The sequence below is a fragment of the Triticum aestivum genome, chromosome 7B, assembly GCF_018294505.1.
Source record: "Triticum aestivum cultivar Chinese Spring chromosome 7B, IWGSC CS RefSeq v2.1, whole genome shotgun sequence".
Lineage (NCBI taxonomy): Eukaryota > Viridiplantae > Streptophyta > Magnoliopsida > Poales > Poaceae > Triticum > Triticum aestivum.
The window spans coordinates 731,403,689-731,418,644 of NC_057813.1; the positions used below are offsets into that span (position 1 = coordinate 731,403,689).

Here is a 14,956-nt window from a genome sequence, read left to right on the forward strand (position 1 = left end):
GGACTTCGCGCCGGCCCCGTCGTACCCCGCCTACCCCCCGCCGCCCGCCGACCACCACCACACCCCCCACCACTACCCGCCCGCGCCCCCCTCCGCCGCGGCGCCCTCGCCGCCGCAGCCGTACTACCCCTACGAGCCCCCGCCGCCGCCGTCCCCGCCGCAGCACCACGCCCCCTCGGCCTACCCCTCGCTGGATCGGGCGGGGAGCTACGGCGGCGGGTACGGATCCGGGTCCTACGGGCAGCAGGACCAGCTCTACCCCCCGGCGGCGGCGGCGGGCGGGGGCGGGTGGTCCGACGACGGCGCGTACGCGTACCGCGGCGGGGACGCGCCGGAGCCCTACGGCGCCAGGGGCACCGCGCCGAGGCAGGGCTCCGGGAGCGCCGCGCTGTTCGATGATTACGGGAGGTCGATTGGTCCCGGGAAGGACAGGGGTGGTGGGGGTGGGGGCGGCGGCGCGGCGAGCCCCAAGGTGGTGAGGGCCGTGCCCAAGGCGGAGACGTCGGAGGACGTGAGGGGCGGGGTGCAGAAGTTCCGGGTCAAGCTGCTGCCCGAGGGCGCCGGTAGCCCCATGGATGTGCTCTGCCAGGTAGTAGTTTGTTGCGACATTGGCATGATGAACAAAAATGGCTGTAGCCAAGGGCTCAAGGCAGAGCTCTTCTCGCTTCTCAGTGGCTAGTTTCGACAAAAAATGATCCTATAGTGCGGAGTTTGGACCATGGTCCATGGAGTTCAGATGCTTTCACTAGGAATGCTCTTTTGCGTAGCATCGTTTGCTTAAAGCTTGCATAGAACATAGTTGAAAATTTGCAGCATGGGTAAATAACGAGCAGCGGACAAACGTGCTAACTAACAAAACTTATGCTTTGAAGAAAAAGGTTGGAATGTTTTAATTTTGCCAAACTGATGCAAGGAGCTTTGTTTGGACCTGTTTTTCGCAAAAATGTCTGCAGAGACTGAAGCGATCATGTAATTTGTTAGGTAGTTTTCGAATGGAAAAGATGAACAATCGTGGCATGTAAGTCTAGGTCAGAACAAAGGCCATGTAGAATTGGTTAATTCTTAGCTAATCAAGTGAAAGGTAATATCAAGAATCATGGGATGGATATTTTGTTGATTAGTAATCAGGATTCATTTAATTTCTTGAAAAATCTGACTTCATTGCACACTGGAGTAGAGCAGGGTTGTTATGCTGTTGTACTTGGTTGCACCATTGCCTAGAGTAATCAAGCGAGAACCACTGCTTATCTTTTTGTACCTCATGCAGGTTGGTTTGGATGGGATTCGGATGCTTGATCCCAACACTAGTAGGACACTGAGGATATATCCCCTTGAAACTGTTACTAGATGGGATGTAAGTCACAAATTCTTGTCAAAAAGCTTTTATTTCTTCTCTTCCTTCTTTGTGATTTATTTTACTAAATATTATAGCATCTGTATCTAGGTATTGGATTCTTCTGTATTTGCCTTTTGGTCGAAGAGTTCGGTTGATCTTGAAGCAAGAAGAATACGGCTGAAGTCAAGCAGCTATACAACCAACACCATTCTGGACACTGTGACAGCTGCCTCTGTTCAGGTTTGCATCTGAATTAATGATACTTTTTATTTCACCCTTTAGTTTGTTGTAATTTTGAGCTGTTAGCATCCATTGTTTATGGAGAAATGTTGACAGTTAGATTTTTTTTTAACCACAGTTCAAGGAGATGGCAAGCAGCGTTTCGAGAAGTAAAGCAGCTGCTGATCCTGCCAGCCCTTCTGAACAGCAAAATGAGAAGAGGAGGAATTTCCTTGATTGGAGGAACTTGGTGAAGCCCGTGACTGAGGAGAAAGACCACTGGGTAAGTTCTTTCTCTGTTTACGTTTGAAATGAGGCTTGCTTCCAAGTGTACATTGAGTTATTACCCCTTATTATTACCAATTTTAATTTTTGTAGAGCCAACAATTATATCCTTGTCTAACTTAATTATTGCCTATTTGTCTGGAATATTTGTTGCTTAGGCAGACTCATTGAAAATTGTTTATCTTTCAGTCAATTACTTCGCTTGTACACATCAAGCTCTTGTAGTGTTTTTTCTCTAGATTATGTAGTTTCTGTATTTAACTCTTGATGAACTGTTTGAACTTTTACCCTGCTCCATTTTTAAGCATTTTATCATGGCAGAAACTAATTCAGCAGGTAAAAAAGTGCAGTGTGATCAGAAATGCACGGAAGTTATTTAGGAGAAAGTTGAGAGTTAATGTTTAATTTATATTTACTTGGCTTACCCAATATTGTAGTTAGAACATCTTATATTTTTGAATCAGAGTATGTCTTAACAATATCATGTTTGCTGACTGATTTATGGATTCCCGGTTGTGTTCTATAGTTCATGTCTGCGCATATTTTCCACTAGTGCATCTCACAGTAAGGCTTCTGCTGTTGTTCAGTTGCTTTGTTGCTTGTTCTCTGCACTGTTGATTTAACTTGCGGTACTTCCATGGGATGTTGTACCTGGATTGCTGTCTGCCTATATTTTTGTCTCTTCTTCCCCACTGATGAAAATGAAAACCTTAGTTACTCTCTCAGTATATTGGTTAAGTGCTTTTGGGTGTACTTCCCTTCTTTCCATATTCTTATTCATTCATTTTTTTTAGTGGCGTCATCTTGTTTTTTGCATTTTACTGTCAGGTCCCAGATGAAGCTGTCAATAAGTGCACGGCCTGTGCAGGAGATTTCAGTGCCTTCAACCGCAGGGTAAGAACAGCTTGCTATTGGCATGTTGATGATGTATACTCAAAATCCATCCGTTAATGCTGTGGACATATACATTCAGCATCACTGTCGGAACTGTGGTGATATTTTCTGCGATAAGTGCACCCAAGGAAGGACTCCTCTAACTTCAGATGCTGATTCTCCACCAGTCCGAGTTTGCGACAGATGCATGGTAGTTTTCTTTTGCTTCATCCTCTTATATTGCAGTCTTAGCTATGATTTATGTTGTGTACACCTTTTGCTGTTCCATGGTGTTTAGTGAGTATGGACAATAAAAGAACCTTTTGGTATAATCTGTACTTACACTTCATAAGTTTTGAGGCTAAGATATTGAATATTAAATACTCCCTCGGTCCCATAACATAACTTATATTGTGGGACGGAGGGAGTAACTATTAGTTGTTTGACTTGGGGCTTCATCACTCATTGAGAGCACAAGAGGCCTGGACAACATCAAACTTACATGAATTGGAATTGTATATTAGTCAAGCTTCCTTGTTACTGCATGTTGGGGGGAATGAGGGTGTGAGCACCAATGTTTAGTGTCAGTCCCTTTTTCTATCTGTGAAGTAGCTCGTGTTGCAGTCGTGCTACTAGTGGGAGGTTATACCATTTCTGGTGAGTTCTCAACGAATGATACCGGTGTCATGTTTCTTCCATTCCGATAGGCTGAAGTTTCTCGAAGGCTGAGCAGTGCAAAGGAAGCGGCAAATCGACCTGTTGTTCCGAGCCATGAGGATCTCGCCAGAAAACTTCAGGTGTGCCTTTCGGCTTTCTATTTGTTCTTTAGCCAGCAAGTATAGCTTACACTATTTATACAACACACTGTGTCACTTGACTAGATTTGAAATACATATGCTGACATAACATGATCTCTGGTATGGTACAGGAAGCGATGGATATAAACAAGAAGTCATCTTCAGGTTTGTGCCTTCATATACTTGTTCCATTTCACATGCGTCCTCTCCATTGTTCACTATTCTGCTTATAAATAATTGTGTTGGTTCCTTCCTCTGTAGGTTCGAGGTCTTCAGACGGATCTTCTGGCAAGCGAATGCGGGAGGTCGCATGCCCCATCTGCACAGTGCACCTCCAGGTTCATCACCGTCACGTCTCTTTTCACGATGGACGACTTGCGTTTGCCCGGTATCAACATCGAAACACGGCATCTGACCCAAGTCGATCGACCCTTTCCTACAGGTGCAGGTCCCAGCCTCTGGCTCGGAGACGATAGAATGCGGCGTGTGCCAGCACCCTTTCCTCGTGAGCTCTCGTTGAGCACCCGTCGCTCAGAGCTCTTCCACTTTGATCTCTGTCAAGATCCTCCGCGCTCATCGATGCTCTTGCTCCAACCAGTCATCATCATCGTGGCGGCCTTAGGTCGGTGTCTGTATACGAGCTAATTCAGTACAGTTGTGTTCGGAAGCAAGGATGAAAGAGATGAATGAATAAGAGATGTTGTTTGTCCAGTAACTTTCACCTTCTATTTTCGCCGTCTTCTCTTTCCCTTATGTTACTATCAAATATATATGTGTAGCTTCAAGTTTCATGAGATGCCATGTAATGTAATGTAACACGTTGTGGTTTGATTTCTCGCAGTCGGTCCGTTCCCTTTCGTTCTCCGGCGGCCTTTTAAGGCAGTTCCCAAACTAGTCTACTCTTTTTAAGCAAGATGCTATAGAAATATACTCTCTTTGTATCAAAATGTAAGATGTTTTTTGACACTATGACTTTGTCAAAAAAGGCCTTAGATTTTGATAAAGGGAGTATACATTATTTTTATTTGCGGGGTTGTTTCAGAAACCATTGACTTGTAAACAAATAGTACATATGTTTGGGTTTATTGGTCTCCTTCGTATAAATTTGACTAGCAAAATATAAGTTGTGCTCCCTCCGTCCGGAAATACTTGTCATTGAAATGGATGTATGTAGATGTATTTTAGTTCTAGATGCATCCATTTTCATCCATTTTGATGACAAGTAATTCCGGACGGAGGTTGTATGTCACAAAACTTATTTAGTTGGATTCATATTCTAAACAGGTTTTAAAGATTCTATTTTTGTGGTATATAATTTGCTTTTTGATAGTGAAATCAAATGCCAAAGCTTGACCCAAAATGCAAAAAGGACTAATAAATCCTGACGGAGGTAGTACAAAGAAGTACCCCTCCGTCCCATAATATATGAGAGTTTTTGTACAGTAGTGTCAAAAACGCTCTTATATTTCATGTAAAAGAAGACGCTCTTATATTATGAAACAGAGGGAGTATTCGGTTATGTGGGTTTGTTAAAATTTCACCGAAATAGCTGGCTCGTGTAAAAAAAAAGACGCAATCCCTCCGTTCGTGAATACAAGTCATTGTAGAGAGTCCAATATGGTCTACATACGGAGCAAAAAATAAGTGAACATATATACTTTAAAAATGTCTACATACGTACATCCGTACGTAGCCCGTATTAAAACCTCTAAAAAAGACTTGTATCTAGAAACGGGGGAAGTATTCAACAAGCGCTCTCGTATTCGTATCATTGACTCCTCACAAAACCTCCTGAACCTGTTTTTTTTTCATAGAATTCAAAAATGTGTTCTTCCTGCCAGGGATAGTATAATATAAACAAAAAGGTGTTGATGCTGAAGCCCAGACCGGCCCGCTCGCATCTCCGCCCGGCGGCCCGGCCCACCCCGCTCGCGTGACCCATCCAAAAGCGGCGAGGCGAAAGCAGCGGAAAAGGAAAAGCGGCGAAGCCTCGAGACTCCTCCCCCCGGTCCCGTCCTGTCTCCCCCGGCCCCGGCGGCTCACTCCCGCCCGACGGCCGCCGGCGAGCGCCGCCAGGGAGGCAGGTGCAGGATATACAGAAGGCGGCGGCGCACGCCCAACCGACCGCGTGGAGCGGAGCGGAAAGGATGGACGCGGCGTGGGCGTGCGCGGTGGACCGGGCCGCCGGCGCCGCCGACTCCACCAGGCGCTTCTTCCTCTCCTTCCGCCGCCCACCGCCTCCGCCGCCCGGCCCCAACCCGGTAAGCGAGCATGCCCCCCTCCCTCGCCGTCCTCTCGCCCCGTACGGATTCCGAGGGTTTGTGGCCTGGCGCCAGGACAACAATGCCGGCCGCGGCCGGCCCGTCCGAGCGCTCAGCGCATCGCCGGCCGGGCTCGCCGTCTCGGTTAGGAAGGGATAGTGGCTAGTAGCTTCTTCTTCTTCAGATGCAAATCTACTCATAGTGGATAGTGGTACCACAAACCAGACCAGGGTAGTAGATAACCTGCAAAGGAGGCCTTTTTTTTCATGGCAGTGACCACTGGCCGACCAGTGCTGAATATCTGCCAAGATCATATACACCTCTTGCCTGCACAAACTTGTCTGGTGATCTGCTGATCTGCGCAAACGAATGGACAGAAGGGATTGTTCGCTGCTGGTTTCTTAGCCTGGGAAAACAAGTGCCTCGATTACATCGGCGAGGGGGGGATTTTTTTCTCTCCCCCGGGGCTCGAGACACCCGCTGTATTTTCCAGCATACATCTGTCACCATTGCGGCGGTAGCGGGGCACGAATTTGGTTTCCAATTGGTAGCACAGCATTTTCTTCTTCTCGTTTCCTTTGAACATAGGCATGTTTTGTATCCTCTGTTTTTATGTGCATTTGGAAGACGACAAGAAAAACCAACCTGTGTTAACCACTCTGCCTTCTATTCTCTTTGTTGTGTACTCCAGATAGACATCTTGAAGCGTCTTCAGCGACAAGCGTTCCACGACATAATGCAGCTGAGGGACAGGCAGGAGAAGGTCGAGAAGGTGCTCACGCTCTTCAAGTCTCACAAAACCGGCCCGTTTGCCGAAGAGAGCACCCGGGTCAAGGGCCTCGTCAATTTCGCCGGAGCCCTGGCGCTGAGCAGCAAAGAAGGCGCGGAACCAGACGGCTCGGGAGCGAATTCCGGCATCAGCTCACAGTTTGCGTTCCGGACCAGTGTCCGGAACAAGGACTCCCTCCTGGCAGAGCTTGCCACCGACTCCAGATACGTCTATCAGGAAAACGATGATCTCATGGGGAGCCCTCTCGTGCTGTCGAAGGTGATGTACGTGGCGAACGTCGGCGGCGACATGTCTGTTGCTGCGGTGCCCGTAGGGGCAAGGTGTGATGATTTTTCGACCGATCCAAGCATCCAGGAGGTAATTGATTTCTTCGTCCATGCACCTGTGCTTATGCACCATCATTTTGCCTGCTGATATATCAGGTGATAGTTTTCTTGACAGGGGCAATGGGTTCCCAGCTCCCATTCCTCGCTGAGGCCGCCTCTGCTGCTCAAGCGTCACAGGCGCGCCGCTGGCCTGATACTGAGGTCGCAGAATTTCGCAGCATCTCTCGCCGAGTTGATCTCAACAGCCGCGAAAAGCAATGGTGAAGCCAGCAGCAGTGTCTTCACCGGATTCGGGCAGATTTCGTGCAAGATGTGTGACGACATCAAGCTGACCATGTCTACGGCTTGGCACGGACCGTCTGCGATACCTCGGAAGAGCAAACCGACCGCCGGAGGGTGCGTCGACTTCGAGCTGAAGTTCGACGAGGACTCGAGATTTGGGGCCTGGGTCGAGGTGAAGAGGTCGAACCCGAGGCAGCTGAAGTGGGCGGTCACGCTGTCGGACACGCCGGAGAACGATCTAGGCTGGGGCGTGAGCCTGCAGCGAGGCTCCGAGGGGGCGCCGGAGCGGATGCAGCTGGAAGGGTTTCTGAACTTGCATCTAGGCCAGAATGCTACCCTGCAGCCTGGTGTCATGTTCAACCTGGACGGGAGGCGATGCGCCCCGGCGCTCGTGTTCCGGTCGAGTTGGTTCCTGTGAGGCCTGAGTGAGTGGTTTTGGTGTCACCCCTCCTGAGGATGTAGAGAAGCCATGGTAGATCAGAGAAAGTAGAAACAATCATTTGTGAAGTCTGAAAGAATGACAGTAATTATCACTTTGTATGATGCTATGATAGGTTTTGCTATCATTACCATTGTCTAATGCTATGATTGGTTTTGTTACCACAGTGGTTTCATTATCATTATTCTTATGCTGCCCTGTGACACACGTTCAGAAACAGATATGTGTACCATTTATGTATTTGATGAGTCAACCTGAAACAGATATATGCACCACTTGGAAAAGCAAAAAACATGATCCATTCCATGCTCAACTTTTTTTACATGCAATGTAGTTACAAGTTCGTCGTAAAGATTCGGGCCTATAGTGCATCCCCTATGTCATCTGCAGCAGAATCCACAGGAAATTACAGAAATTTTCCCCTGACTACAACACACCAAGAAAAGGGGTGTTCTACTTTTGCACAACCAAAGAATCGTGATCGAACATTTCGGGTCCAGCCTAGCTTGCCTGCGAAGTTCTTTTTACGGTGGGGAGCTCGACGGAGCTGAGGTCTGCGGGGTACGGAGTCCACAGCCCCAGCCCTCCCCTGCTCTCCTTCAGTCCCTTCTTCAAAATCTCGTCGATCGTCTTGGCCCACTCCACCTTCGACGAGTGCTCCCTCGTGTGTCTGTGCAGGATGAACAAGGAGTTGTACTCGCAGTTGGGGAACATGAAGAACTTGAGAGCGTCTCCGAGCCGATGGGCCACGTAGCCGAAGCTGAGCTGGTCACGGGGCGTGAAGAGGTTGACTTCGTTGAACCAGAGGCAGCTGAACAGGTCCGTTATCATCGTGTGCTCCCTGATCAGCACCGCTCCTTCTGGTATGTCTGCAAGTCGCAGCTTGTTTAATTAGCACTGGGAATTGGGGAACTATGGTAGCACAATAGAAATACACAAGAGGTGGAATGATTCATCAGTTACTTCATACTATACAATAAGCTTTGTATCCTAAGCTTTGCTTAACAGCTTCAAACAAATGTCTAAGTTAATGCGGAAAATGTAAATGGACTCACCACTGGGCATCCTTTTCTTTTCGTCCCAAGGCTCCATTCCCTCGTGGCGGTATATCTTCATCTGAAGATCAACCAAAGGCCGAGCATATCGCTTCCTTCGTTTGATTGCATCACCCTCCTCATATATGCTTCTATGATGCTTATGGATAGCCACTGCAAATGTGTATTTGCCCCGCCAGAGATATCTGCAAAGAGTTTGCCCTGTTGAATCTGTTTCAGGTGTCAAGAAAACAAAATTAACTTCTTTGAAGTTGCAGGTAAACAACCAACCTTTCAAGAATAAGCAGCGGATCAACCATAAGCTCCATTTTCCCGTCAATCCAAATGCTATACCAGGCTTGAGGAAATAGCCTATGCGTCAATATCTTTGGTACTTTTCCATTCCTTCTAGGTTCATCAAATGGAGGGCGGTGCAATGTTACAAGTCGCCATATACCAACCCATTTCCCTCCTGCGCTGTCAACTTTGACAGTGACATTCTGTTCAATGAAGTCAAAGGACACCTCATCGACCACCATCAAGAAGCAGAACAACTTTTGAGAGCGAAGGCTAATATTTGATGGCTGATGAGGAACGTCATAGCCATCAAAAATACCCGAGGCAACCACGAATTTGCATTTCTCTATGTACTCGACATCAACAGCATCCATATCTGCACCACTGTTTTTCATAAATCCACAGTGCACCTGAGCATATATACCAGAAGCCATATCATTCACCCAAAAAAAGAAGTTTCGGGAATTAAAAAAAAATGCCATTACAACTGAAGATCCAGTACATGAAGAAGATAAGAGGTGGTAATAAGCCATTCGTAATGGAAGACCAATGCCGCCAGTTTACTCTAGACAGAATGAATAGACTGCACACGATATTTTATATTGTGAGCAGGCACTTGAAAGTTCTACTACCAGTGTTCGAACCTTAGTGGATTCTAGTGCGTAGTAACTCTCTTGTTCTACTATTTACTTGTTGGAAGAATTAAATTAGTAGGCCAGTGAATATGAATGTTCAAAAATAAGCTTAATATCTGCATACTTTCCCAAAATTAATTTTATCAATTGTAGCAACCAAACTCCGTAAGATTGAAACAGGGTTTCAAGTAAATTGTGGACTGAAGGGTGTTTCCAAATTCCAACCCAGTTTGAAAACCATGTGGTCCTCATCTGTGAAGCTTCAAAGAAGCCACAGATGCAGAACAACAAGTGCATGGCCAAACATCAAGCTCAAAACATATTCAGAAATCAGAACATAGTTTTCAATTTTAAAAAATAGTACAATGGGGCAATTCCCGAGCTAGAGTCATGCATGTGCTTTAATACTGGACCACTGGTTTAAATGGCAGGATAAATTCATGCATGTTTAAGCACAAATACACTGAATTAAACAGAAACATAGTTGTTTTCCCAACATTTATCACTCTCTCTTGCAATTAACCAAAGGGAACCAATTACCTTCATGGTAGCGTTCAGTTTAAAGCTTTCCTCCCTCTGCTTCCAGGTTTGACGTCCTCCGAACAGCGGCGGAGAAACTTTGTCCCGCTTGTCAACCGTGATGTACGACAGCTTCTTCACGATCTCATTGGGAGTCCTCTTTGGAACGACGACAGCGTCTGGATCATCCTCGACAGGTATCAAGCAGCCTGTCGAACAAAGGAACCGACATTTAGACTACGAAAGAGGAAAAATCTAGTGTTAAAAAAAGGTAAGCTATGAACAAATCTTACGGTGGAGGGGTTTGGACGGGTCTCCTGTCGGGTCCAAGGCGTGGACAACTTGACTGTCTTTTCCACAGAGCGCTGCACGGACGCAAAGCATAGCGAGCCATGTCAGGATGACACAGAGTGGTCGTCGCGAGCAGCATTCCCAACGGAGGCGCACGCAGGTACATTCAACTTTGGAATGTGGTACGAAATAAACACACACACACACACACACACACACACAGAGAGAGAGAGAGAGAGAGAGAGAGAGAAAAGCTCTAGCACGGCATCGTAACTGAAGAAGCTAATGCGCAGCATGCCGATTGCCGAGGAGATGCATCATCAGTTAGTTAATCGGCCGCAACTTTTAGTCAGGGACTGAATCCCCCTGCCTGCAACCCGCAATCGATAAGAAGAGATAGAGCCCATGCTAAGCCAAAGCCACCGACGCATGCACACGCGAGTGAGGCGCGCGGGTTAATCGCCGGGGTCACTAAACAAGGCAATCCTGCATATGTTTTCCACAGCACACCACGCGCAAGGCAGGAGATGCAGAGGTTGATCATCCACTGGGATTGATTGCCCGACAGGGGCAACCCCAACCAACCCTCCTCTGGATGCGGCGAGGAAGACCCGGAGCGATGCGCGCGGACGGCAATGCTGTCGCGAGCATCAATGGATCGGGCGTCGAGCGGCGGAGTGGAAGCAGGAAGCACGGCGGCCGCGGGCTGGTTGGGGAACTGAGGGAGGGAGGGGAGGGGAGGGGAGGGGAGTGGGCAGGCGGTGACCTGAGAGGAAGTAGGCGGCGGGGGAGGCGCAGGACCAGAGGTGGAAGGCGAGGAGGAGCAGCGCCCAGGCCACGGCGGAGACGAGCAGGAGCCGCGGCCGCGCCGGCCCCCTGCGCCACGCCGCGTCCCCTACCCCGCCGCCGCCGCCGCCCCCTTTGCCTCGCCTCGCCATTCCCCTCCTCCTCCTCCTCCTCCTCCCCTCCCGCGGGAGCCGGGGCGCGGGCAAGGGCTAGGGTTCGGGCCGCGCCAGATCGGAGGGAGGGCACTGGTGGATTGGAGCGAGCGAGGCAACAGGACAGGCTGCCCGCTTCTCTTCCTCCTCGGCAGCCACCCGACCGACCAAGAAAGCCCCCCCTCGCTCACAACATGGCAAGAGACGAGAGTCCATCACAGAATTTGGGTGAAATTCATGTGCTCTATCAACATTTTTTTTGATTTTTTTTTTTTGAAAAACAATGATCAAGATTCAGGCCAAAAGAATGCGATCTCACTCGACTGCCCGCCTTTTTTTCGTCGGTTCACTTCGATTATTAAATCAACTACTGCCCACCAAGGTTCAGATCCTGGTGAATTTTCGGCGATGCGCAGTCATGGTGTTTTGCGAAGGACGAGATAGTCTCGCCGCCGCTAGGCCACACCGACGTTGAGGATATCTGCGCCGCAGAGTCTATGATTTTGGAATGAAACACCTTTAAAACGCGCAAGAAAAAGAAGAAAGAAAGAAAGATCGGGCACGCACATTTTCCGCAGGAAAATATGAAGCTGCTCCTTGGAATGCGACACTCGCGAGTGAGTTCTTCTTCGATTAACGTACTGAATATCCCTAAAAAAACAGTAATGTACCGAATTCTCTCATCACAAAATTCACAGGTCGCGCGCATCCCCTTCAAGGGGTAATGCAACGCCCGCCAGGCACAACTCGCGTCCAGTGACCACAAATGTAAGAATTGTGTCGGATAACCAGATTGATCCCCCTTTTGTTAAGTTGGATAGGATCTTAGTTAGCCCCGCTTGGGAGTTAAAAATTCCACTAGTTACTGTCAGGACACTGGTTAGAGGTGTCTCTAACCATGCAGCCTTGTTTATGCATAACGGGGTTAAGACCGTTACAGCTAATAAACCTTTTCGTTTTGAATTATCTTGGTTAACCAGAGATGATCTTGCTGCTGTAGTTAATAAAATTTGGCATTCTAATGTGAATGGCAAGGATAATTTGGCCATTTGGATGCAGAAAATGAGGAATTTGAGAAGATGCCTGAAAGGCTGGAATCTCAATGTGGAGGGGGCTTATTGGAAAAGGAGAAACACTCTATGTTCTCAACTAGATGATCTTGATAGGAGATGTGAGCTAACTGGGTTATCAGTAGCTGACTATGAACTTAGGAAAGACCTTCAGTGTAGTTTGAATAAGATTTTGAGAGAGGAGGAAATCAAATGGTATCAGCGCTCTAAAGAGAGAGATCTCAGGGAAGGGAATGACATCACTAGATATTTTATGATTAAGGCGAGCGGTAGGAAAAGAAAAAAACAAGATCTTTCGTTTTGTGCAGGATGGGGTTATTATCCAGGGTGATAAGGAGCTATTGGACTATGCTACGAAGTTCTATAAAGAGCTTTTTGGTGCTGTAGACCTTTTACCTATCTCCCTAAACATCCCTGTTCCTGCTTCTTTAGATATTAAAGATAAGAAAATGTTGACTGCTAGATTCTCCTTGGAAGAGATCAAGATTGTTGTCTTCTCTATGAAACGTAACCGAGCGGCTGGCCCCGATGGAATGCCCGTTGAATTTTACCAAGTATTTTGGGATTTAATTTGTTCCGATCTACTTCAATTGTTTAATGATTTTTTTGATGGCAAATTGGACCTCTCTAGGCTAAATTATGGTGTTGTTGCATTGATTGCCAAAGGGCAGGGGGCTGATAAGATTCAGATGTATAGACCTATATGTATACTTAATGTTCCTTTTAAGATATTTACCAAGGTTTTGAACACTAGAGCTATGTTAGTTGCTGACAAGATAGTGTCTAAGATCCAAACAGTGTTTATTAAAGGGCGTTATTTGTTGGATAATGTAGTAATGTTGCATGAGACCATGCACTATCTTCATAGAAACAAGCTCTCTGGTGTGCTTTTTAAAGTCGATTTTGAGAAAGCTTACAATAAAATTAACTGGGACTTTATGCTTTCTATGTTAGAAATGAAAGGGTTTCCTGAAAAGTTTATTCAATGGACCAAGTCAGCCATTGTTGATGGGAAAGTCGCTATTACTTTAAATGATATGTTGGGTAATTATTTTACTACTAGAAAAGGTCTAAGGCAGGGGGATCCCTTCTCCCCCTTGCTGTTTAATATAGTTGCTGATGTCCTGGTGACCCTGGTTGGAAGGGCTCAGGAGCAAGGATTTATAAAAGGTCTAGCCCCTCAGATTTATGAAGGTGGCCTTTCTGTTTTACAATATGCTGACGACACGATTTTTTGTTTTGAGGACGACTTGGAAGGAGCTAGGAATCTTAAAATCATTCTTTGTGTCTTTGAGCACTTGACTGGTCTAACAATTAATTTTTTTAAAAGCGAGGTTTACTGCTTCGGTGAGGCGGAAGTAAGACAGAAGGAGTATGCTCAGATCTTTACTTGCACACTTGGAACCTTTCCTTTTCGCTACCTGGGTATGCCTCTACACTATAAGAAACTTAGTAATAGCGATTGGAAACCTGCTGAGGAGAAATGTGAGAAGAAAGCAGCTACCTGGCAAGGGAGCTTGCTTCCTATGGGAGAGAGACTCATTCTAACTGAGACTTGCTTGAGTAGTGTCCCTAGTCACATGCTTTCCTTCTATAGATTGCCTAAAGGTGTGGGTAAACGCTTTGATTTTTTCCGAGCTCGTTTGGTTTGGCAAGAAAGGGAGGGAGTGCGGAAGTACCACCTGGTCAACTGGAATGATGTGTGCCAACCTAGGGACCAGAGAGGACTGGGGGTTACTAATCTAGATGTTAAAAATGTTAGTCTTCTTTATAAGTGGCTCTGGAGACTAGAAAATGAGGAGGGGGACTGGCAGGAGTTGATTAGAGCAAAGTATCTGAAGAAGAAAACTTTGACTCAATGCGAATCATCTCCTAACAACTCCCACTTCTGGAATGGCTTAATGGAAGTTAAGAATATTTTCTATAGCTGTTGTCAGAGAATTGTGGGGGATGGACATAAAACTAGATTTTGGAAAGATGCGTGGATAAAGGATAAACCTCTTTGTTTGGTTTTTCCTCGTCTTTATAATCTAACTTTTTGCAAACATGTTACTGTTGCGAAAGTATTTACCTTAGAGTTTAATTGTATTAGGTTCAAAAGATGTTTACATGGGGAGACTCTTGATATGTGGAATAAGTTACTTGATATGTGTGGTCAGGTGATTTTGTCGGATAAGCCTGGCAAAGTTAAATGGCTACTTACAGACTCCGGTAGCTTTTCCATTAAATCTCTGTACCGCTATCTTATAGCTAGACAAGTTGTTTTCCCTTTAAGAAACTGTGGAGGATGAAGATGCCTCTTAAAGTTAAGGCATTCTCTTGGTTAGTAATCAAAAATAGGATTCTGACCAAGGACAATCTGAGTAAAAAAGGCTGGAAAGGTGCTAAGTTTTGTGAATTTTGTGACTGTGAAGAGAGTGTGAATCATTTGTTTTTCTCTTGTTCCTTAGCTAAGTTCCTGTGGAATATTGTGGGATGTGCTCTAGGGAGCCACAGAGCTCCAATGTCTTTTTTCGACTTATGCCAGAACTGGTTGCCTAGTTATACTGGCAAAGATAGAGTAG

The 14,956-nt window shown here is 46.6% G+C and overlaps 3 protein-coding genes across 3 annotated transcripts in view; 2 read left to right on the forward strand and 1 right to left on the reverse strand.

Moving 5' to 3' along the window:
* LOC123158657 (protein FREE1) overlaps positions 1–4,404 on the forward strand; it is a 19,460-nt gene extending 15,056 nt beyond the window's left edge. Inside the window, exons 2-11 of the mRNA XM_044576564.1 lie at positions 4–589; positions 1,268–1,354; positions 1,445–1,576; positions 1,695–1,838; positions 2,669–2,734; positions 2,814–2,924; positions 3,421–3,510; positions 3,642–3,675; positions 3,772–3,848; positions 3,953–4,404. Coding sequence (XP_044432499.1) covers positions 4–589; positions 1,268–1,354; positions 1,445–1,576; positions 1,695–1,838; positions 2,669–2,734; positions 2,814–2,924; positions 3,421–3,510; positions 3,642–3,675; positions 3,772–3,848; positions 3,953–4,030 — 1,405 coding nt within the window. The 3' untranslated portion in view covers positions 4,031–4,404. The remainder of the gene's footprint in view (positions 1–3; positions 590–1,267; positions 1,355–1,444; positions 1,577–1,694; positions 1,839–2,668; positions 2,735–2,813; positions 2,925–3,420; positions 3,511–3,641; positions 3,676–3,771; positions 3,849–3,952) is intronic.
* A 1,081-nt stretch (positions 4,405–5,485) lies between these two features.
* Positions 5,486–7,769, forward strand: LOC123161574 (uncharacterized). Its single transcript, XM_044579379.1, has 3 exons — positions 5,486–5,771; positions 6,463–6,918; positions 7,003–7,769. The coding sequence occupies exons 1-3, from the start codon at positions 5,658–5,660 to the stop codon at positions 7,585–7,587; spliced, it is 1,155 nt and encodes a 384-aa protein (XP_044435314.1). The 5' UTR covers positions 5,486–5,657; the 3' UTR covers positions 7,588–7,769.
* A 115-nt stretch (positions 7,770–7,884) lies between these two features.
* Positions 7,885–11,512, reverse strand: LOC123161573 (probable hexosyltransferase MUCI70). The gene is made up of 6 exons (XM_044579378.1): positions 11,151–11,512; positions 10,387–10,458; positions 10,115–10,302; positions 8,934–9,349; positions 8,664–8,848; positions 7,885–8,477 (listed from the first exon to the last, which is right to left on the reverse strand). The coding sequence occupies exons 1-6, from the start codon at positions 11,320–11,322 to the stop codon at positions 8,110–8,112; spliced, it is 1,401 nt and encodes a 466-aa protein (XP_044435313.1). The 5' UTR covers positions 11,323–11,512; the 3' UTR covers positions 7,885–8,109.
* Positions 11,513–14,956: the final 3,444 nt, after the last annotated feature.